A 21,440-nucleotide genomic window follows, 5' to 3' on the forward strand; every position below is an offset into this window, starting at 1 on the left:
CAGGCCAGCAGGGCGCCCCTCCACCAGTCCCGCCACCGCCGCCTGGATATGGAGGTATGTCGATCCATAATAGTACACAATTCTAGAGCGAGGCACTGACACGATGGTACAGCTTCCCAGGGATACCAAACGTCCGCTCCCCCAGCTCACGGTCAATGGGCTGCGCCCACGCCGACACACACGTCGAATCCATGGAACCAATCGCAACAGCAGGTAGCCGCAGGATATAATCCAGGCACTTATGGCACCATGCCGGGGGTGCAGCATCAATTATATCCTCCTCAGCAACAAGAGCAACCACCCCCGCCTCCACCCAAACCCTACGGCTTCGCAGCGGCGGTCCAACGGCACGAACAACAGCAGCAGCAGCAGCAGCAGCAGCAGAACTGGTCACAGCAATCGCAACCAGGCAACGGCTTTGCGCCTCATACGCAGCAGGGAGGATATCCGGTGCAAGCAACACCTCAACAGCCATATCACCACGCAGCTCCTCCCCCGCCTTCAACCACTCCGGGCGGGACATATTTCCAGTCTTCGCAGGGAGGGAGACCCAGCTCCATTTATGGGACAGGCCATAATAGCTCATACCCATCAGTAGGGGCACAGCAACCCACTGCAATTAACATCCAGAGCGCGCAGCAGCCGGCATACACACAACAAGCTGCACAACCGTACACGTCTTCAAATTCGAATCCAGCACCCGGTGCATACGTTTCTCCCCCACCAGAAGCTCCTTCGTGGCAGCAGGCACAGCATGCGCCGCCTCAAGGCGGCATCAACAATTTCACCCATACTACACCACATGCAGACACACCTACCTATGCACAGGAGCATCAGAGTCTACAGCAGCAGCCACCGCCTTTGCCTCCACGGCATGGTCAACAGGCTGTTCCTCCCCAGAACTATCACCAACCTCATTATGGTCATTCGACGCCCGTCCAATACAATCCGCAATCGCAGATACCCAATCAGTACCAGCAGTCGTCGGGTCAATTCCCATCACCGCTGCAGCATCATTATCAGCAACCATCGGTTGGACAGCCCTCATATCCCCAAGCTCCGTCGCAACAACCACCGGCACCGACGGTCTATGGACAATCTGTGTACGACCAACAAGGACAGCCTTCTCCACAACAATCTCGCCCTCAGGACTCATGGCAGTCTGCATCTCCAGTTCCCGAGCCTAGCTATGAATATAATAGACCGCAGGCATACGAGTCTCAGCTACCACCCTCGCAAACGGGGTACCAAACGCAAGAACCAGCTCCACCGCAGCAGTATTCCCAGATCTCGAACCAGGAGGGCCAAGAAACAAAGCCATACAATCGAATCGATACTGCTGGATCGAACTTCTACCATCAACCAAGCCCGCAGAGTCAGCCTGTGTCTCCGATATCGAATCGGCCTAGTGTGAGCTCTGTCTCTGGCTACCATCCTATCTCTGGGCGCACCGACTCGGTGAGTTCGATAGCTTTGGCCAATCTCTACGCACAACGCGCAGACAATAAGACATCTTCACCAAAACCGTCCGAGCCGAGACTACCCGCGTCACCTCCACCCAGAGATGACAAGTCCAAGTTTAGTGTTCTGGCTGCCGGTGCACCTTCTGATTGGGAACACCTAGGTGGCAGTGAGGAGATTGACGATGAAGAGCTCTTTGGTGCAAAGAAAGAAGATGTGAAAAGCGACAGTACTCAACCGGAAAGCATTGAGCTGCCCGCTCACGTTCCGCCTCCCCCATCGACGCATGGGTTCCCCAGTCCTGCTGTGCGTCCTGCACACGTGAGTTCGAGCGAATGGGATGAAGGCTTTACACCTACACCGCCGTCTGTGACAACAGGACTTGCTGGACGTCAAGATTCCCAGTCATCAGATCAAGGGTTCATCGTCGGAGATGCAATTGTCGCGCCCTTACGTACTACTCCCAAACCCATACAGGGCACGAGACCCCCTCATCAGCCTGCCGCGTTGATGACTGGGTCGGGCTCCGCAGAGGGTGGATGGGATACGTCGCAACACACACCTACCCAACCGAAGCATCTTTTTGGGTCACAAACCAGTAATGAATCCACCGGCGTGGTGTCCTCCAGCTACGACTATGCTATACAACTGAAAGAGAAGGACGACCTTATCAACCAATTACGCGCAGATATGGAACGGGAGAAGAAGGAGAAGGATGAAGTTCTCCAACAGTTACACACAGATACAGAACGGGAAAAGGCCGTACTACAAGCAAAGATCGATGAACTTGAAGCTAGTAGCCAGAAAGTCGTGTCTAAGTACGAAGCTAAGAAGGCTCACAGCACGAGCGAGATGGACGTGTTACGTGCACAGATAGAGACTATGAGAATCACCACAGACCAAGCCAGTGTCAACTATGACGCTATGGTGAAGGAGAAGAACACGGCGATTGACATTTTGAAAGAAGATGTGGAAGGGAAGGAGCACAATATTGAAGAGCGTGATAGTTCTGTCGCTGAACTAAAGCGCCAACTTGAAGCCGAAAAGGCGAAAGAGCCGCCGAAACCCACAGCTGCTGATCTGGTACTGGACCTTGATCCGTGGTATATTGGCTCGTTAGAGCGATACATAGCCATGCTTCGAAGTGAGGCCGCGGAACCGCAAGTCGAGGAGAAGGTCAAGATTTTCAAGGCGTTCATGAAAGTCGAGTCTGCCATGCGGGCCATCGTCTCCCTTGATACCTCAACACAAACAGTTCCAGTGGACCCAGAGGTATCACACGAACAGGAGCAAGCTGCTCGCTCTCGTGCAACCTCGAACATATCCACCAAGAGACAAGATCTGAACATCCAGGTACCGCAGGAGTCGGAATTTGACGACTTCGAATATAGTCCTGGCGGTCGACCTATCTTGGCGCGGCAGACTACGATTCCGCCTACTGAAAACTACCAGGGTGTTCCAAGAGCGCCTCCTTCGGTGCAATCAACAACAATTCTAACTCCGACAAGCTCCATTGATGATGATACGAACAAGACGCCAGTGCAATCTCCACCTGAAGAGCAGGTGCAACACCAATACAAGGCATATGTCCCACCTGCTAGCATATCGGTTGACCCTGCTCCATTGAGACACAGACCAACAATGTCCTTCTCCAATACGCCAGGAGTAACCTCACCGTCAGGCCGTAGCAACAGTAAGGGGCACGATGAGATATTCTTTGGAGCTCATCAACCGACTGCTCAGACGCCTGCCTCTCGGCCCGCCAGTAGCGAAGCAGACGTCCCTTTGCCAGCACCATTGAAATTGACGCCGCGCCGTCCGATCTCAACTGCACCAACGAAGGAAGATCTGAATAGAGTGCTCAAGGAACTAGTATCCAAAAAGTTGCATTCTGGCCTTTCAAATCACCGGATTCAGGATATAAGGGCTAGGCTCGTTGACATAGGGTCCAAAGCCAATGACGCCGAAGAAATTACGAAGACGTGGGAGAAATCTGCATCTCTGAGTCGCCGCAAGAAGGACGACGCCCGTCGCAAGCGTCAAGAAGAGAACGAGGAGCACAACGATGATCTATTCAACAACAACGAGATCTCATATGCGGAGATGAATCAGCTCGAGGAAGAGTTCAAGCAGAAAGAGGGAGAGCTCAAAGCGCAAGAGGACAAAGACGAGTATCGTGACTATGTGGAGACCGTATTCGACCCCATCTTCACCGGGCTACATGGCGAGATTAAAGCGTTGATGGACTTGCACGTCGAAACTAAGCGCATACTACCGTCTTCCGTAACAGGACTAAAGAGTGTGGAGGGAACCGATACTCCAAGCACAAAAGACTGTTTCGAGATCCTGAAAGATATCCACGAGCAAGTGGAAAAGAGACACGACGATGTCATACAACTCGTTGCCGAACGCGACAGACGCTACAAGAAAACGGAGACACAACCTCTGTACGCCGCTGGTAACATCAGCCAGATGAAAACCGTGGAGAAACACTACGACAACGCTGAGAAACAAGCTGTGTTCAAAGCCAAGCGCGAGAAGGCTGAGCGTGTAGGCGAACTTGTCCGCCTTGTGGAGGATACGATTGTCAATGCAGTCAGCACTGAGCAAAAAGAAATCGACCACATCGTTGCAGCTATCAAGGACCTTGAGGATGGCAGCGGTGATCCAGCGGTCCTCGATGATGCACGAACCGCTCTTAAGGCTCTGAGGGAATCGTCCAAGGCGCTTCTCTCCCTCTTCAATGCACTGGAGATTGAATCCAACAACGCCGATATCGACGCGGAGATTGCGCAAGTGACAGCCGATGGTGCAGATCCAGCGCGCATACTCGAACTGGAGGCTGAGAAGAGAGAAGCAGAGAAAGATTTGGTGGATGAATTCCAGAGGAGGGTTAGTGTGCTGGAAAGTGATGAGGCTGAAATCGGAGAGTTGGTGCAGAGGAAGATGGGAAAGAGTAGCGAGGACGCAGAGAAGGAAAATCGATTACGAATGGCGTTGGAGGAAGCGAAGAGACGGAATGGTCATGCTTGATGATGGGATGATCTTATGTAGTTACGAAATGTGGCATTTTCTCCTGTCTATAATGTGTAGTTCATGGATATCACAACAACCCCATTGTCAGTTACAAATGATCCTACTTTTCATCTTCGCCAGGCTTCTATCCTTCAAGACCACTGTCCTTCCTCTCCCTCACTGGCCTCTTCGGCTTCTCCTCCACTTCCACTTCTACCTTCTCCTCACCCTCATCCAAATGCGTCCTGCGATCAATATCCAACCTCTTCTGAAAGTACTCCCCAACGCCAAACTCATCGTACCGTTTCCCCTCCTCTCTCAAATGCGGCACAACACTAACCTTCGCATCTTCATTCGGGCTAAAGAAGAACGGCATACTATACCTCTCTTCGCCCCCGATATTCCTTACTCTATGCACAGTACTCTGCCACGAGCCACCCGTAACCAACTTGAGGAAATCCGCAATATTAACAACGAACGTGTTGGGTTGGGGATGGACAGGGACCCAGATACCGTTTGCGTTCAGTACTTCAAGAGCCGGGTAGGCGGTTTTGGATTGGCATACGAGCGTGAACCAGCAAAAGTCTGTGTGGGCACCGATTCCTACGTCGCTTTGACGCTCTTGGGGTGGGTAGTGGACGGCGCGGACGTTGGTCATGGGGTGTGTGGTTATGGTGTCGAAGTAGTCTTCGGGGAGGTCGAGAGCGAGAGCGAAGATGTGGAGCATGCGTTTGCTGAATTCGAACATGGATTTGTAGTAGCGGTAGATGGCTGGGCGCCAGAAGAGGGCGGACGGGTGGCTGGGCCATTGGTTGCGCGGGGTTTGTGGTGAGGGAGGAAGCGAGGAGATGAGGGGGAGTTGTTCTGAGTCGGTGAAGTCTTCGCCCATTAGGAAGCCTTCTTTTAGATCTAGATAGTGGTGTTAGAGGGATGAGATCGTTATGTGGATGGAGGCAGTGAAGACGTTACCTCCTCGTGTACTTGGGTCGAGTTTGCCTTCTAAGAACGCTTCGTAACCCCTGAACTTCTCGGTCTTCTGGTTGTGTGTCTCCATTTTGACGTCGGTTGGTAACGCAAAGTACTCCTTCAACGCATCGAAAGTGTCTTCCAGTACATCATCGTCTACCCCGTGGTTCACTGCGTAGAAGAAGCCTATGTCTCGACATGCGGCGCCGACTTCTCTGGCTAGCTCCTTCCTGTCCTCCAGGTTGTCTGAGTATATGCGTCTAAAGTCGATTTTTGGCAGTTCGGTGAAAGTTTCTTTAGCAGCGGTGCCCTTGAGAACTGGTCTTCGCCCAGGAACACCACCATCATGGTAATGGACCCATGAATCCGCGTGCGTCTCCGTCTCGATAGTAGTAGTAGTCGACATACTGTGATAAATGATGAATAACCTGCTGCTCAGATAGTCTTGAGGAGTGATATCATATAAAGCAGCAAGAGATTGCGATGGCAAAAAGGTATACAAAGCCGGTAATCCACTGCAGCGGGACGTACCGCAACCTTAATACGCAAGCCGACACTCATCCTACCATAAGCCGAATCACATCCAGCTGGGAAGCAAAACGTCGGCTAAGTTGAAGGCTGCACGAGGGCTCCTACAGACCAATCGTGCCAGCCCACGTCGTACAATGAGGCGTAGTTGTCGTAAGCTGGACAAACCACATACCTGCGCATGAACGGTGTGGTGTCATCATGCCCAAGATTCCGAGGTTCACGCCCTCGGACAAGAGCGCATGCCGGGCAGGTCTATCGCCGCTCACCGGTTTACTTGCCTACGTATGGACAGTGTGAAGCGGAGCAAGATCCGGAGCTGGTATAGGACCGATGCTGTGCATACAAGGCGCTCGAGAGGGTGCGGAATAGTACAGTAAGGCTGCTCTATGCGAACTGCCTCGCGTACTCTGGAGCACTGCGTCTGTCTACCTCTTGCGCAAGTCAAAGTGCCGTTTCAAAACCCCGTAGATGGCCTCTCTTCTCGACAGTCTCGCATGTCAGCTGGACGTTTGCTGAATTCTCTACGTCACCCCTTACATCCCCCACCAAAAGCATGCATCCCAATGAGGCATTATCTGCAGCCACAGTGTAGCGGTCGGACAACCCTCCATAACGGCGACCATACCAGGTGATGGAGGAGCGGCGGACTGCGTTGATAGCGTACCGAGCCATCGGATCCCGGAGTTGAGCGCGACTGGAATGGGTTGTTAGTTCACCACGTTGATAGAGGGCGGCTCGTATGTGGTGGTGTGCTCGTCAGAATCGGCAGTTGGAAGTGACACATTCGCTCGGAACACCTTTCCTGGGACTTGCATGGCGATACTGCAGTGCAAGGCTTCGAGAAGGAGCATTTAGACCATGCGCATGACGCTGTCTTGATGGAACAGTAGAAGGATGAGTGCCCCGCTGTGGGTGGTTGTCCCGGGTTGCAAATCCCCCGCGCATGACGCTTGCCTCTTGCCGAAGACCCTTTATGGGCGGAATACCAGCATCGTCCTATCAAAGCATTTCGCGAGGTCTAAAATAACTGACTGCCGATGGTGCTAACGAGAGGAGAAAAGCAAGTATTAGTGCGCAAATCGTATGTAAGCGGTGAAGGGACTGTATGAATGTTGGGATCGGCCATGTGATGATGTAATGCTTGGGCACTCTCAGGCCGTTAGAAGACGCCTGCGTAGTATGCATGGACGCCCAATCAACACACTATCGTGATGAGAAAGCACGCTATCGAAAGAATGGCATGGCAGCCGCATCGAAAAGCTGATTAGCCCAGCATGGCAGTCAGTAGGATGATCAAGCAACTGAATACCATTATGCTAGTTAGGTTAGACAATGTTGAAAATTATAGAAAGATACACCAACTCCTCTGCCCACAGACCAAAAGCCTTGCAATTCCGGGGATATCATGAACCGTAAAAGAGAAACCGAAAGCCTCATTGACTACTCCAGGTAGGCAGCGCATCATACACGGCTACAATGTACCATGATGTCGTTGACGGCTGAACAGGTCAGACTTATTTCTTGCCCAACTTGTTCAACAAATCCTTGCCCTTGCCGAGCAGGCCCTTGCCGTTATCCTCGCGCTTCTCGTCCTCGCTCTTGCGCTTAGCCTCGGCGCTCTTTCGCTGCGCGGGTTGTCCATCACCGATAATGTTGGCGGCACCTCCACGACCGTAGTGCTTGGGGCCTTGTGGCTCTGGGTGCGGCTTGCTTTCGACGTCTTGGGCAGCGCGCGCAAGGTCAGGACGCTCGGGGTCGTTGCGCGCCATGTTTCCAGTTCCACCTCGGCCCGTGGTGTAGGTGTTGGACTTGAGGGTTGGGGTGACGAGATCTTCTGGCTTGGGGTAGTTGGTAGGATCGTCTTTTGCGATGTTGCCTGCAAACGTCAGTGGTCGCTCGGACGCAGAAGCTGGTGAACAATCGCAGGCACTCCAAAGACTGCTTTGGCTATGCGACAGCGGGAGGCAGTCTTTGCGCGCTGGTGTGCGCTGCAAAGACATACAGACCCAGCCGTTCCACTGCAAGCGTCGCGGAGTCGCGCTTCACGTCTGGAGGAAAGTATAGGTAGGCTCACCAGCACCTCCGCGCCCGTGCGACGCAACACGCTGGTACTCGTTCGGTCGAGTGGTCATCCTGGGCGAATTGTTGTTGAAGTGAGCTTTGGGAGCACGATTGGTAGCAGGCCGCTGTTGTGGGAGTGGGTTCGCTGGCGCAAACCGTTAAGTCGCGGCGTTTACTTGGGTACAAAGCGTCGAGGTGAGAGGGATTGAACAGGGCCCAAGTGATGACGCGATGGCAGTCACAACACTTCTTATATTGACCGTGCTCTTGGCTCTTCCGTGAGCAGCAAGCCAGGCGCAAGGACAAGACTTTCAAGGACTGTGCTCCGTTCTGCACGCCAGAGGGAATCGTGGTCGCTGAAGACCTTGGTGACAAGCACCAGTCGCCTGCTCGCGCCTGGGCACGACGCGCCGGTGGTGCTCATTCTGGTTGACTAGGCGGCACGTTGCTTTCTGAGCCGTGAAAATCTCCATGCTGTGCGCGTGCGTGACTCTGTTTTTGGGTTTCTGTGACTAACGTCTAGTTGCTGCTGCGGGGTCCATAAGCCGAGCACTATGGGCGGGAGAACGTCATGCTCGAGTCGAAAGACGAGATCTGGGAGTCGGTAGCGAGGTCATCAGGTATTTTGAGAATGTACAAAAAGCTGCCTGGAGGTTTGCTTACGACGCAAATGCGCGCATATATGATACAGGCACCCACGGGGAGCAGAAGCAAGCATGTAGGCGCGTCCACGCGGTACAGTAATCTCATTATCTATGCCAAGACCTGGGCCAGGCAGCGTGGGGTACATAGAGATACAGATACGCGAGCGAACGCCCAGTTCAACAGTCTCGTCAACCTTGACACTTTTTCCTAATCAACATCACAGCCCAGTTTCAGTGCGGAAAGTCTTTTCGAACTTGAAGTTGTGTGATTGTCATAGCCACGGGGGGTGGCTACTCATTATCTACTCTATGATACATGTCGTATGGAAACGAATCCAATAATGTATCGACGCAATGCCCGTCTATCTCGCCTGGAAGGCGCCAAACGAAGACCCGGCTATGAAGTGGCCCTGCTTTCTATGGAAACGCCGTCTATATCCCCAGAAAGCAATCGTTGCCATGCCCATTGCACATTCTCTTATTGTACAGCAAAAGAAGAATCCAAACGCCCAAGATGCAATTGTTGTTACAGAATAATGAAGAAGTCGATGTCGAAGTAGGAAATGGTGTACCGGAAGGACGATGCGATGTTGCTGCTAGTTCGGGGCCAAAGCCGCGGATAGCATCTGTAGGAGTCGTTGGTGTTGTAGTTGTTTATATCGATCCGTGTTTGTTTGGGAGTGATGATGGAGATATGAAGTCGGTCTGTTGAGCTGAATGAAGGGAAGGAGGTATGATCTGGTCCATGTTAGTTTGAGAATGGGCATGGTACAAAGCAGTGGACATACCAAGTCAACTCCAAGGTCATTAGCCACCATCGCGAGGTTGGGGTTCTGTTCCTGCCATGGAAAGCATCATTGATGATGATAGTCTTGCGCCTGGGTTTGGTGCACCTCCGTCTCGGGGTTGGGGGTCGGCGTAGGAGGGAGTGTTGTTTTGCTCGAGGAGTCTCATGGTGGTGTGGTAGTTGTATATGGATTTGAGTTTGGGTTGGGGCTGAGATGGCTTGCTGATAGGCGTGGCTAAAGGTTGCGGGCTGTGGTTCGTGTAAGGTATGCAGGCAGAGTCAAGGTTGAGATGTGGTTGATGAGGTTTTAAGCCTTTGGAGGCGTTTGTATTGTCTATAAATCTATCCTGAGGCCTGTCGTAGTGCCTCAATGCCCGCCAGGAACAGGCAATGACTGCCTTCTTTCAGGCTGTGACGCAGCGAGAGTTGAGATTAATCCGCTCCGGTGATTCAATTGCTTGTCAAAAGAACCATGACTGCGCCACTGGAGAGGGAATTGAAAATGCTCATTGGGTGTGACCTGAGATACAAGGCGATTTCCAGGCTGCCTTCCTTCTAGCGTGCTTCCAGAAGGCTAACAGCCCTGTCTACCTCGATGGTGACTCTTTCGGTCACCGCCGTTTAGCAGCAGAGCCACGGTGTTGAAGCCGAATGACGGGCCAGGGCCCAATCTCCAGGCAGAAAAGCGGCCAGTGGATACCGAAAATGGTGAACTGACGTTCGGTGCCTAGTAGGGCTGGGTGAAGTTTGTGGGCACATGGGTTGCACAGCCGCAGCCTTAGAGCCACACCGCGGCGGGGCGCACACAAGGCACCCACAGGCAACTTCGCGGTTTGGCCTCTTGGATAAGTAGCAGCCCCAGGTCCTCCAAGTCGCCTCGGTCGTGTCGTTGATGACTCCTGTGCCTGTACTGCTCACCGGAGCAAACACAGCCCGGAGCAGCATTCTCCCGATCGGTCGTTGCTGTGGTGCTGCGCCTCGTGGAGCGATCTCAGCGATAGCGCGTCTGGGACCTAGCAGGGAGGACGGGGGCCAGGGGAAGGACAGCCGGATCGCGAGACAAAAGCGACGCGGTTGCACTGCAACATGCTGAGCAGCTTTTTTCCATGGCAATAAGGAATGCGAAATCGGTTTTCGAAACAGAACGTATGGTGCGCCAGCCGAGATGCAGGAGATGGTGGGTGGTTGATTGGTGGTGAAGGCGCAGCCTTTCTTTCATTTGTCGGCCTGGGTAAGCGGCTTTCCTGATGTGGCTGTTAGCATGGAACTCCAGGACCATTCTTTTGGGAAACACTTACGGCCACCATCACCAGGCTGACCATTGTTGGGGGTCTTGGGTTTGTACATCGCGGAGACCATATTGTCGGATTCGATTATGTTGATGTTGTACGGGCGGTGTTCAGATTGGTGCAGGTGTGCTTAAGAGTGGGTAGAGGTGAGACTTTGTGTGAGACTTTAAAGATTCGCAAACGTTGTTTTGTATGGTAGCGGTGCAACAGGAGTGTCAGTACTTGTGACAGTGGACCGATAGCTGGGACATATATATTTAACTTCTGAAGTCATGGTCCTCCAGTAACTCATGATACTGACGTCTACCTTGGCCGTGTCCTCCATGATCCACGGGGCAACGGACGGGCCATCAGAGGGCACCCAGTACGTGGCCCTTCGGTGCGTATGGCAGGCACAGCCAACTGGAAGTGAAGCAATTGCACATTGCTTCTCTGGGATGACTCTTGGACGGCGTCTGAAAGGGGATGGAACAGGACAAAGCTGTCACCCCCACAATTCAGTGTGAAACAGCCAATCGTGGATCCGCCTCGCTGACCCGGTGTCTCAAAGAATCGTCGACAAGCCTGGCATCCGTGCCTGAATAACATAAGCTGTCGCGCCTATGTGAGGAAGGTCCTGGGGGACTAGAAGCTGCGGAAGCCGAACCCATTCGCTGCTTCACTCTCGCCATCCCTGCGCATCGAGGCCCGAGACCCAGCAGCACCCCTTCACAACCTTTCATAAGGTGTTTCTAGATGCCTTCTAGGTGCTTCGCCGAACAGCCGTTATGCCGTCATAGGACAGCGCGTCACCGCGTCTCAGGCCACGCGCGGTCCACCAGAGCCGCATGCGCTGGCGACACAAGATCACGAGGTTCCCGGATGCTGCTCCCAGACACGCTGTCACGTTCAAACGAGCCACGCCGCCAGTGCGCGCTAGGTCTGGATCGGTCGGCCCGCTCTCGGAGACGCAGGTACAGGCCTGGAGGGTGCGCCTACTGACGTCTCGCGAGCCTTCGTCAGCCAGAGAGACGGCCAGCCAGGGCTCCGTTTCATCCCTTTTGCGGATGACACCTGGGCAGAGAGCTGGACCTGTGGCCGTGGACAAGACTGGGAAGTTTACGCGTTCCCAGTGGCCACGCCCTCCTTCGGTGCCCGGCTGCGCCCCAGCGCCCTTTACCAATCATCGACACATTGGAAAACCGCGCAGTTGCTGCGACAACATGTCGGGGAAAGCCCTACAGGTCGCCCTGCAGTGCCCCTCAGAGAAGGACTCTATAGGAGCCTTTTGCCTGCTGAAGGACTCTGTGCCTTTGCACCATAGCAACACGAACAGCGCCTCCAAGGTCCTCCTGAGATCGCCACTCAGCATGCGCTGCACAGCCAGAGGACACAAAGTCTGAGTCGAGCACGAAGGACTACGGAAGTCCTCTGGTCCCAGGGGCTATAACCTTTCGGGTACCACGCGCGCCTCATCTTACAATAGCAACCAGATCTGAGACGATCTCAACTGTGAAAACCTTGGCTGGCGAGACTTTGAGTTGGTTTGGGTAATTCCAGACGCGCCGCTTGGCTGTAACTCGTGATTTGGGTTGCGCTTGCCGATGCACGTGTTGGACGTTAGCCAGACTGAAGTCTATCCTCAGAGACACTCATCTCGCGGAGGAGGGTTAACCACCCTCTATGCGCGCATCTGCGATCGATGCACAGCGACGCGCGTGTGCCATCATGAAATGTCCGAGTTGAGAATGCCATGGTCTGCACAGTGCATTGGGCTCGCCCCAGAAGAAGCTTCATCTCTACGGCTTTACTTGCTAGTCAGTGCATCGCCATAGGGTTATGCATCCTCAGGTACAACTGTGGCGGTCGCGCATCGGTGCCTTGTTGCTTTCACACTTTGCGCGTGTTGATCTGGTCGCGTGCCTGCCCAACACAATGCCTTGGAGCGTAATGGCCATCAACACCAGTGTTACAGTATTCAGAGGAGAGGTTGACAGTGAATGTAGTCGACGCAGCCTTGCTTGCGTCATGTGTAGATTCTAGTTGCCGGGCGATCAATCTTGCGCCATGTTGGATCTACGAGACCCTGCCGCCAGCCGCCAGCGGTCACTGCTCCACCCTCCCAAAAGCTCCCCGCAGCCACCACGCGCGAAGCATCGCCGGACCCCGATGATGAGAAAACACACGCACTCGCATACAACCACCACAGTCTCTACCGTGATATCTGGACCATGGCGACCAAGTCCAACTTTAAGCGGGCGGTGCCCCCGACACAGCCATCGGTCCTCGCATCGCTGAGGACCACGCAGTTGGTGCACGATTCGAAAGCTGTATTGCCAGCCGGTAGGGAGACAGTACCATACCAAGTCCACCGTCTGACGAAACAACGTAGAGCTCATCAATGCCATCCTCGATTACCTTCCCGTCGCCGACATGTTTAGCTTCGCGCGCACCTCGAGACGCATGCGCGAAATGGTATACGACGATACCAGGTGGATTCAGAGACTTCGGAGCATGGGCTGCTGGAATGAAGCCGAGGCCAAACAACGATTTGAGGAATCCATGCGGAAAAAGCTCGAGGCACAAAAAGCGGAGGAGGCCCGGAGATCTGGTGTTGCACTCAATGGCAGCACCAACGGGATGCCTCTGGGGGATGACGTACCTGGCAAGACAAGCATGACACTGTTCGATGCCACCATAGAGGAAGATATGCTGCGGAAGTCTCAGGAACACCGAAGTAGACCTCGCGCTACCACGCTGGACAAGGGCTTCAATGACATGACTTTGTCACCTTCCGGAACGTTGGCACAAAGCTCGTACGCGGTGGATCCGCAGGCAGCTGTCAAGGTCCTTGCGAATGTACGCTCGATTCGAGGCATGGCGCGGCAAGAGTACGGCAAAGTCTACGGGGCGCTGGCCCCGTTTTACTACGACTTGGAGAGGTCAAGAAGTCATACAGACCCTATTCTATTTCGGACCTACCGCGATCCCGAGCAACAGGCTCAGATGCTGGCGCAGCTCAAGATATTTGCAAAAAGTGATTATGCGCAAGGTTGGAGCCAGCGCGAGGAGAAACTAGACACGATGACTGGCATATTCGAGAATGCTGTACTCCGAGAGTTTGAGCAAGGCTATGCAGACAAAGACTTTGACGGACGTATGAAGAGATTTGCTACCGTTCTCGTGGCTCTAAACGGTGGCGCGGCATGTTTGGACTCTTTTATTCACAATCACCCTTTGATGTTGGAGAAAGAAAAGCTCGGTGACCCTGCAGATTGCCTACGCAACGAAGTGCTGACACTGGAACCATCCCATGAGTTTTTCAGAGGACTGGCAAGTGCGCTCAACGAAGAAGCAGACATTATCGATCGTGTCTTTCCCCCCACTGTCGACGTGCTACAAACCTTCTTTGAGCGCGTTGCGGATGACGTCATCGCCGAATATCTCACGACTTTGTTCGACGAGGCTCACGATGTAAGCATCGAAGCATACCTGAAAGCCGTTGCAGGGCTCTATGAGCAAGCCCTACAACTTGCAGTCTCATTACATCCTACCAAGGCATCGAAGCCCGATTTCCGCGAAGAGGCCATGCGCATCGTGTCTCGTTGCTTTGAGCAACACATCGACCTTTACCTACAAGAGGAATTAGATTACTTCAAGCGAAAGTCAGCTGCAGAGGTCGACATGTGGGAGAGGCGTTTAATGGAAGAAGAGCAGAGCACCGAAACGTTATACATGGCCAATGTCAACAGGAAAGCTGTTAAACAAGACTTTCTATCATCCTTCAAGAAGGTGGTCATGATGCCTGTCAATGTACTCCCAACTATTGGCGGCTCTAGTGCTAGCAAGCCCAACGAAAGCGTAACTGGCATGAACGGCACTAATACTTTGGACCCTACCTCAAGACTCGGTACTCCTCTCTCTGGTGAACGGTCGCCTACACCGCGAATCGAAGCCCCAACCACGGAACTTGCCGCCAAAGCAGCAATCATGAACTCGCGTTTAGAGGGCATCCGATCGCTGTTTAGTATCGAAGTGGCGCTGAACCTGACACACATGGCCAAGTCCGGGTTGGAAAGAGCCGCGCGATTTGTTAGACTTGGTGGCCAGTCCGGTGAAGAGGCGAAGGAACAGTCCGAGCAGATCTTTATCAACCTAGTCCAGATTCTCGGCAACCGCCATATGAAGTTGGGTTTCGACAAGGCTGTCAGTCATTTGGCTGACTACAAGCCGCGAGAAGTCGCGGATCATAGCAAAGAGGGCGTTGCGCCACTGGTAGCATTTTTGGAACTGGTCAACGTTGGCGACTTGATCCAACAGATGGTTGAGGTGTTCTATCTCCAGGAGCTTGTGGCTGCCAATCTGACCGACCGCGACGATTTCCTCAGCCTTGCTGCAAAGGAGAAGAAGCGCTTTGAGGCTATGTTGGACGAACGTGTCGCTGCAGGTCTCAACAAGGGTATCGATGTGCTGATGGACGAAGTGGAGTATCTCTGCGGCACTACACAACACCCATCCGACTTCAATCCTCCCGTTGGGCCCAACGGGCAGGTGCAGATGTCCGACATTGGACCTAGCCAGACGGCAACGAAGATTGTGGAAGTTGTTTCGTCACACACAAACATGCTCATCGGCAGCACAGACAAGAACGTCCTGGACGTCTTCAACCAAGAAGTTGGTGTGCGCTTGTTCACTGCTCTCTGCAAGCACTTGAAGCGTCAGAGAATCAGTGTGGATGGCGCCATCAAACTCATCAGGTATGACACATGATCCGTAGACCTAGACATGGACTGATCCCAGCAGTGACATGAATGCATACAACGCGTACATCGTATCGCTACGCAACAAGCCCCTTATGCAGTACTTCGCCGCACTTCGCGAACTCTCTCAGATATATCTCATCGACGCAAAGGAAGCGAAAGAGATCGCTACCATCATTGCCGACACGGACAGATACCACGGCATATTCCGAGCAGAAGAGGTGTATGAGTTCGCGGAGAGAAGAGCCGATTGGTATCAAATTAAGAGTGCAGTGGAAAAGCAGATGTATGGAGTAGGCTGTCTGGTTATGTGAAGTTGTTGGCGGCTTCAACCATGGAAGTGGCGTCGACTCGAATGGTTCCAAGGTTGAAAGCGAGGCTGTTGGACCCCGACTAGTGGCATACATAGATTACCGCATTTGGCATGGAAACCAACAAATACGCAGCTTGCAGCTTGTGCAGGCGATGCGATGCATGACGGAAAACCTATGTCTCTGATAATTGCGCGCGTGCAAGCACTGTGAGGGCCAACAAGAGTGTCGGGATTGCTTTTCTTTGTCGGATCGAACTACTTAGATGGTCGTGGTTCCCAGCCTCCATCGGCGTACCTGAGCTAGACGGCGCCCGTGCATTCGACTTCACACCTCATCGCGCATACTGCAACGATCCATGAACCTTAGTTCTGTTCACCTGCCCCGTTCATCTCCACGACAGCACCCAAGCTCCGCTGCACCCATTTTCTAAATTTGAGCCTCTTCCCACACGAGATTGCTGTCGCTTGCCCGTGACTGCACCCCACTACGGAACTACCCTTTTGAGGCGCCCGACCTACTTGGCTGCCCGGGCACCTTCGCTGGCCCTCTCTCACCCGTCTCGGAGTTTATTGCGCGACGACGCTTGCCGATCGCTACGTGAGAGCCTGGCGACATTCCCGCCATACGCGACGCTCTCTACGTATCTTCTGCATCCATCCACATCATAGGCCCCATTGGTGGTTCCGCGACCCTGGTACCAACCGCGGTTCTTTGCACGACATAGCCACCACGAACATCGCAGCTGCATCGGAGCTCCGCGATAGTTTGTGGTTTGGAGACTGCTCCCCGCGGCGACCACCTCTCTACCTACAGCGTCTACCTTTGCAACTTCTTGCTGTCGAGACTTGAAATATCGCAGCCATGGCAGGTACGTGCCCGCTTGCCGTCTGCTACGCGTATGTCTACATTCTAACGTGTCACAGCAGACCCTCTCCCCGCCGAAGTGCAAGCTTCCTACTCCGTCATTATCGACGAAATCCTACGCGCCAGCGACATCAACACCATCAGCGCAAAGCGCATACGGAAGGGATTACAAGAGAGAGTCGAGGATGACCTTTCACAGCAGAAGGTTTGAAGCTCAATATAACATACAGCGGCATATACTGAGACTCGCAAATAGGACCAGATTACCGTGCTCATTATGCAGCGGTTCGACAAGTTCAACAACGAGCAGAATGGCGGATCCGAGGTTTCTGAACCTATACCCACAGTCGAGAACGGCGCAAAGGCCTCGAATGACGATACCTCCGACGTCTCCCATAACAAGCGATCGCCGCCCGATGACGAGTCAGCGCTGTCTGAGGTCGAAGATGTTGCGCCTCCTAAGAAGAAGGTCAAGAAGACCAAGGTCAAGGACGAGGACGACGATGCTGCATTCGCGGCGAGATTACAGGCTGAGGAGAATGCGCGCATGGGTAGGGCGACACGCGGCGGCAACACAAAGCGGAAAGTAGCTGCGCCGAAGAAGGCCAAGACCAAGAAGAAGAGCTCCACCCGGATCAAGGATGAAGACGATAGCGACATCGCATCAGGTAGTGGAGGCGAGAAGAAGAGCCCGAGCCGGAAAGGAGGTTTCCATGTAAGTCAATCTTATGTGGTCTACATCACCACCCCTAGCCAACGCTAATCACACCCAGAAACCCATGGCTCTCTCCCCAGCCCTCTCCGAGCTCCTCGGCGAAACCCAGCTCTCGCGCCCCCAGACCGTTAAGAAGATATGGGAGTACGTCAAGGAGCGCGAGCTACAAGACCCGGACGACAGGCGCCAGATCCGCTGCGACGACGCCATGCGGGCAGTCTTCAAACAGGACCGCGTCCACATGTTCACCATGAACAAGATTCTTAACCAGAATCTCTATGCCGTAGACGAGGTCGTCGAATGATCCGTCTGGTCCATCAACTCATCATACTTTCAACTCCACGCTTTCCGACGCATGCATGTCAGGCAAGCGGAAGAGCAAGTAAATCTAATCTACACAACCACATACTGCATCCCACAAACCCCACATCCGTCCTCTTATCACGACTATATCACGAACATCCGTATCCATCCGCGACAGTCACCGACGCTCAGAGTCACCCGTCGTCATCGTTTTCCTCAGTCTCACTTGATTCTAGCAGCATGGCGCATTCATGGTGTTTTCCTCCTTCTTGGTTTCCACAAGCGCGCATCTTGGCCCCCTCCCTTTGTGTAGGGACTGGGGTACATGGGGTCTTTCTTCATACTATTGTCTTTGCGTAACCTTTTCCTTGAACCAAAAGAGAAACTGGATGGATGGCTTGGTTGGGGAAGGGAAGGCAGAATGGGTATATGCTTGATAAAGACAGGGGCAAATGGTTGGTGGGACTGGAGGGAGGGTCGCTTCCTCTGGTCGACGACGTTTGCTACATCTTAATGAAATGCTATTATCAAATGGACAGTCTGTTGTCGGTGATTTTACGCTGATGGTATATGACTTGATGTGTAGTAGTGACAGTGAAACAGGTGGTGTTCAATACAAGTACAACCATGCTATGTGTTATGCACAATAAGCCACCGTGATAGCATGTAGAACCAAATAATCATTCGCGCATAAAGCAAAAGGTATCCAATACCGGTACTCCGCAACCCATTAACAGTACAATGACGAACAGAGTGGCCATTCGCAGGCACTTTAATATCCCATTTCCAAACTGTCCATGACGGCCTAGAAACCTTCAGGGAGTTGAAGCTGGAAATTCTCGTTATCTTCATCGAGTGGATCTTCACCGTGTAGCTGCGTGTTGAAGCTATTCATCCACGCGTCGTCGTCCTCGTCGTCGGAGCGTGACAGAAGCAACAACTCCATTTCACGCTCTATATCTTCAGCCGTGCGGCGGGGCTGCTCTTCCTCTGGAGGTGTGACAAGTGTGGCATTGGTGGAAGTTGAGCTGCAGCGAGACACGGGGCCTCGACCTCGCATGGTACCCGTGTTTGTGCTGGCACTGCGGATATGCGTCGAGGAGGCGGGTCGGGGGCCAGCGGAGAAAGGAGCGGGCTTGGTGACGTTGGAGAGAGGCTTGCGTGCAGCTGGGGCTGCGCGTCCGGCGCGGCCTTGGGCGTAGCCGATGGTGCTCTTGGAGGCTGCTGCGGCGGATGCTTGACGGGATGCTGTGAGCTCGGTGGGCGTCTTTGCTCCCTTCCTGCCGGCGACTAGTCCAGTGGGTACACGCGACTTCACAGCTGCAGTGGGAGCAGCGTAGCTAGGCTTGGACGGTGGAGAGAGAGCGGCGGCGGCAGATCTGGCCCGCATAGTCGATGGTCCAGTGGCCGCTTTCCTGAGGGCAGCAGGTGCCTTGGGGGCCTCCTTCTTAGGCTCCTTGATACCGTAGTACTCCTTCGTCTCCGCATCGTCCTTGGCCATCTGCGCCGCGAGTATCTTGTCCATCTGCTCATCACGCTTCTTCCGACCCTGCTCTATCTCCTCCTCGAACTTGCGCTGCTCACGCGTCCTTCCGTCGTCCTCAATTGGGTTGTGGTAGGCTTGCCAAATGCCGCGGACCATGTCCTGGTTACTGAGTTTGGGCATGGTCCAGTTCTTGGGTAGGTATTCGTCCATATCATCTTCGAGCGGGACCTCCTTGGGGGGCATGTATTCGATCTCAGGCACGTCATCTTCGGACTCTTGCGCGACTTCCGGCTGGTGGACCTTGACTTTGGGGCGGCGCAGGCGAGGGCTGAGTTTCTGTGTCTTTGCGGAAGAGAGGGGCGCGGGAGTTCCAAAGGGCCTCGATTTGGCGTTGGTCGTCTTCATGCCCAGCGGCGCGCGCGTGCGCGGACCTAGACACGTTAGTTGTTGTCTTGCGCAGTCTGCCATCTCTCTTCTTACCGGCTGGCGTCACGAAGGCATTCTGGTCGATCTTGCCGCCCTTGTTGGTGGTGAAGAGCTCGTTTCCCTTGCCCTTGGTCTGCAGGACCGACTTGCCCGCTTTGCCCACGGCATTTTCGTCGTTGAGGGGGATCTTGAAAGGCGTCTTGGGGGCTTTGTTGTTGAAGCCCTTGAGGCCGGCATTGAGCGACTTTCCCGCCGCGCCGGCGTGCAGATGGCGGACGGTGTTTTCCTGGTCGTTTGCTGCGAGGGTAGCCATTCTGGGCGTTACATTGAGCGAGTCGTGTGGCTGTCTCTATCGGGTTATGGCGATGATGGCATGCGACGCTCGCGGCCAGTGTTTACGGCCGGTTGCTAGGGCGGCAGCAAAGAGGGTCTGGGCTTCGCACAGGGTCCGGGCGGAGGTAGCGCCTGCCCGCATTATCAGCTTGCCCATCCGCTTGCAGGAGACAATTCTTACAACAAAGCACCACCGACCGTACCACATCCCTACATAAGCTGCAGCTCCTTTGCTCTCCTCACCTGCAAACACCACACAAGCACCTGTCGCCCGCACCACACACCTCTCGCAGCTATGGATCAGATCAAGAAGGTGAGTCCACGCATACCCCGCCAAATCCCCTTTCTTTGGTACCCAGTCCACAGCCGACGCCACAATGCACGCATGTCGTACCAAAGCAGCCGCTGACATGACGTTCTGCACAGCGCATGGAAGCTCTCCGCGTCGAGGCGGATGAGAGCAGCGCCAAAGCCGAGGAGTACAAGGCCAAGATCAAGCAGCTCGAGTCGGAGACGACACAGAAGGAGCAGGAGATCACGTCGCTGACGCACAAGAACTCCGTTCTCGAGAGCGAGGTGGAGAAGCTTGAGGGGCAAGTCAAGGTCCACAAGGACGAAGCTGGTGCAGGTGCTCAGGCCGGCACCCAGGCCGAGAGCCTCCAGCGCAAGATCCAAGTTCTCGAGGAAGAAGCTGAGGAATCGGACAGGACTATCCGCGAGCTCAACGAGAAGTACGTTCATTCACCCTCTGATGCCGTTGCTGTTCCCCTTTCCTATCTACCCTCCACGCTTCCGGCCCCTGATCTGCAGCCACTGACACGTCACCCTCCAGGCTCCGCCAAACCGACGTCAAGTCCGGCCACTACGAACGCAAAGTCCAAGCCCTCGAGCAGTCCCGCGACCAGTGGGAAACCAAGTACGAAGAGATGGCCAAGAAATACGCCGACACCAAGAAGGAGCTCGACGACTTTGTCAAGGAGATCGGTAACATCTGATCTCGCTGTCGTCCCTCTTTTGCGGTTGTTGACTGTATCTAGTCGAGTTCTGAGTCCAGCTTCGATATCGTCCCTCTGCGGATGCCGATTTCGAGCGCGTGCGACAAGAGGAACGGTCCGTGGTGGCTAGTGGCGGAGGATGATTACTACGGCATGCAGTGGAGCTTGGAGATGAGGCAGATTTCACATTACATTCCCCCGTACCCCCTACCCTACCCTAAACCCCTATATATCTGTTTCCTTCCTGCGGCTGCTTGCTGGGCGGGCCTTCGCTTTAGATAATCCCTGAGCGAATACATTGTTGGCGGTTCCTGACACATATTTGTCTTTGGTACTCACATGTCCTTTCCCAGGTTTGACCAAGGAGCGGTGTACGACCCACTGCAGTTATGCACTGGAATAATGCTAGATTTGTGCAAAACACGACCAGAGCAGTGCACCAACGTGCGGGGTTCCGCTTGACTTCGTGAAGGGGTATCATTGTCTTGACAAGTATAGTCACTAGCTTTCT

At 53.9% G+C, this 21,440-nt stretch overlaps 7 protein-coding genes across 7 annotated transcripts; 4 read left to right on the top strand and 3 right to left on the bottom strand.

Moving 5' to 3' along the window:
- Positions 1-48: 48 nt before the first annotated feature.
- On the top strand, positions 49-4,494 carry J4E83_007853 (uncharacterized protein; the record flags this gene model as incomplete). The annotated part of the gene is made up of 2 exons (XM_049334751.1): positions 49-54; positions 121-4,494. The coding sequence occupies 2 exons, from the start codon at positions 49-51 to the stop codon at positions 4,492-4,494; spliced, it is 4,380 nt and encodes a 1,459-aa protein (XP_049186240.1).
- A 127-nt stretch (positions 4,495-4,621) lies between these two features.
- J4E83_007854 (uncharacterized protein) lies at positions 4,622-5,848 on the bottom strand (the record flags this gene model as incomplete). Its single annotated transcript, XM_049334752.1, has 2 exons — positions 4,622-5,385; positions 5,446-5,848. The coding sequence occupies 2 exons, from the start codon at positions 5,846-5,848 to the stop codon at positions 4,622-4,624; spliced, it is 1,167 nt and encodes a 388-aa protein (XP_049186241.1).
- Positions 5,849-7,487: 1,639 nt separating this feature from the next.
- J4E83_007855 (uncharacterized protein) lies at positions 7,488-8,105 on the bottom strand (the record flags this gene model as incomplete). Its single annotated transcript, XM_049334753.1, has 2 exons — positions 7,488-7,849; positions 8,048-8,105. 2 exons carry the CDS (start codon positions 8,103-8,105, stop codon positions 7,488-7,490), a joined length of 420 nt encoding a protein of 139 aa, XP_049186242.1.
- A 4,859-nt stretch (positions 8,106-12,964) lies between these two features.
- J4E83_007856 (uncharacterized protein) lies at positions 12,965-15,807 on the top strand (the record flags this gene model as incomplete). Its single annotated transcript, XM_049334754.1, has 3 exons — positions 12,965-13,076; positions 13,126-15,490; positions 15,537-15,807. The coding sequence occupies 3 exons, from the start codon at positions 12,965-12,967 to the stop codon at positions 15,805-15,807; spliced, it is 2,748 nt and encodes a 915-aa protein (XP_049186243.1).
- Positions 15,808-16,668: 861 nt separating this feature from the next.
- Positions 16,669-17,690, top strand: J4E83_007857 (uncharacterized protein; the record flags this gene model as incomplete). Its single annotated transcript, XM_049334755.1, has 4 exons — positions 16,669-16,675; positions 16,731-16,876; positions 16,928-17,386; positions 17,445-17,690. 4 exons carry the CDS (start codon positions 16,669-16,671, stop codon positions 17,688-17,690), a joined length of 858 nt encoding a protein of 285 aa, XP_049186244.1.
- An 804-nt stretch (positions 17,691-18,494) lies between these two features.
- Positions 18,495-19,914, bottom strand: J4E83_007858 (uncharacterized protein; the record flags this gene model as incomplete). Its single annotated transcript, XM_049334756.1, has 2 exons — positions 18,495-19,606; positions 19,656-19,914. 2 exons carry the CDS (start codon positions 19,912-19,914, stop codon positions 18,495-18,497), a joined length of 1,371 nt encoding a protein of 456 aa, XP_049186245.1.
- Positions 19,915-20,229: 315 nt separating this feature from the next.
- J4E83_007859 (uncharacterized protein) lies at positions 20,230-20,929 on the top strand (the record flags this gene model as incomplete). The annotated part of the gene is made up of 3 exons (XM_049334757.1): positions 20,230-20,247; positions 20,361-20,665; positions 20,767-20,929. The coding sequence occupies 3 exons, from the start codon at positions 20,230-20,232 to the stop codon at positions 20,927-20,929; spliced, it is 486 nt and encodes a 161-aa protein (XP_049186246.1).
- Positions 20,930-21,440: the final 511 nt, after the last annotated feature.

This window comes from Alternaria metachromatica (genome assembly GCF_023757995.1).
Source record: "Alternaria metachromatica strain BMP 0045 chromosome Unknown scaffold_20, whole genome shotgun sequence".
In the NCBI taxonomy this organism is placed as follows: domain Eukaryota; kingdom Fungi; phylum Ascomycota; class Dothideomycetes; order Pleosporales; family Pleosporaceae; genus Alternaria; species Alternaria metachromatica.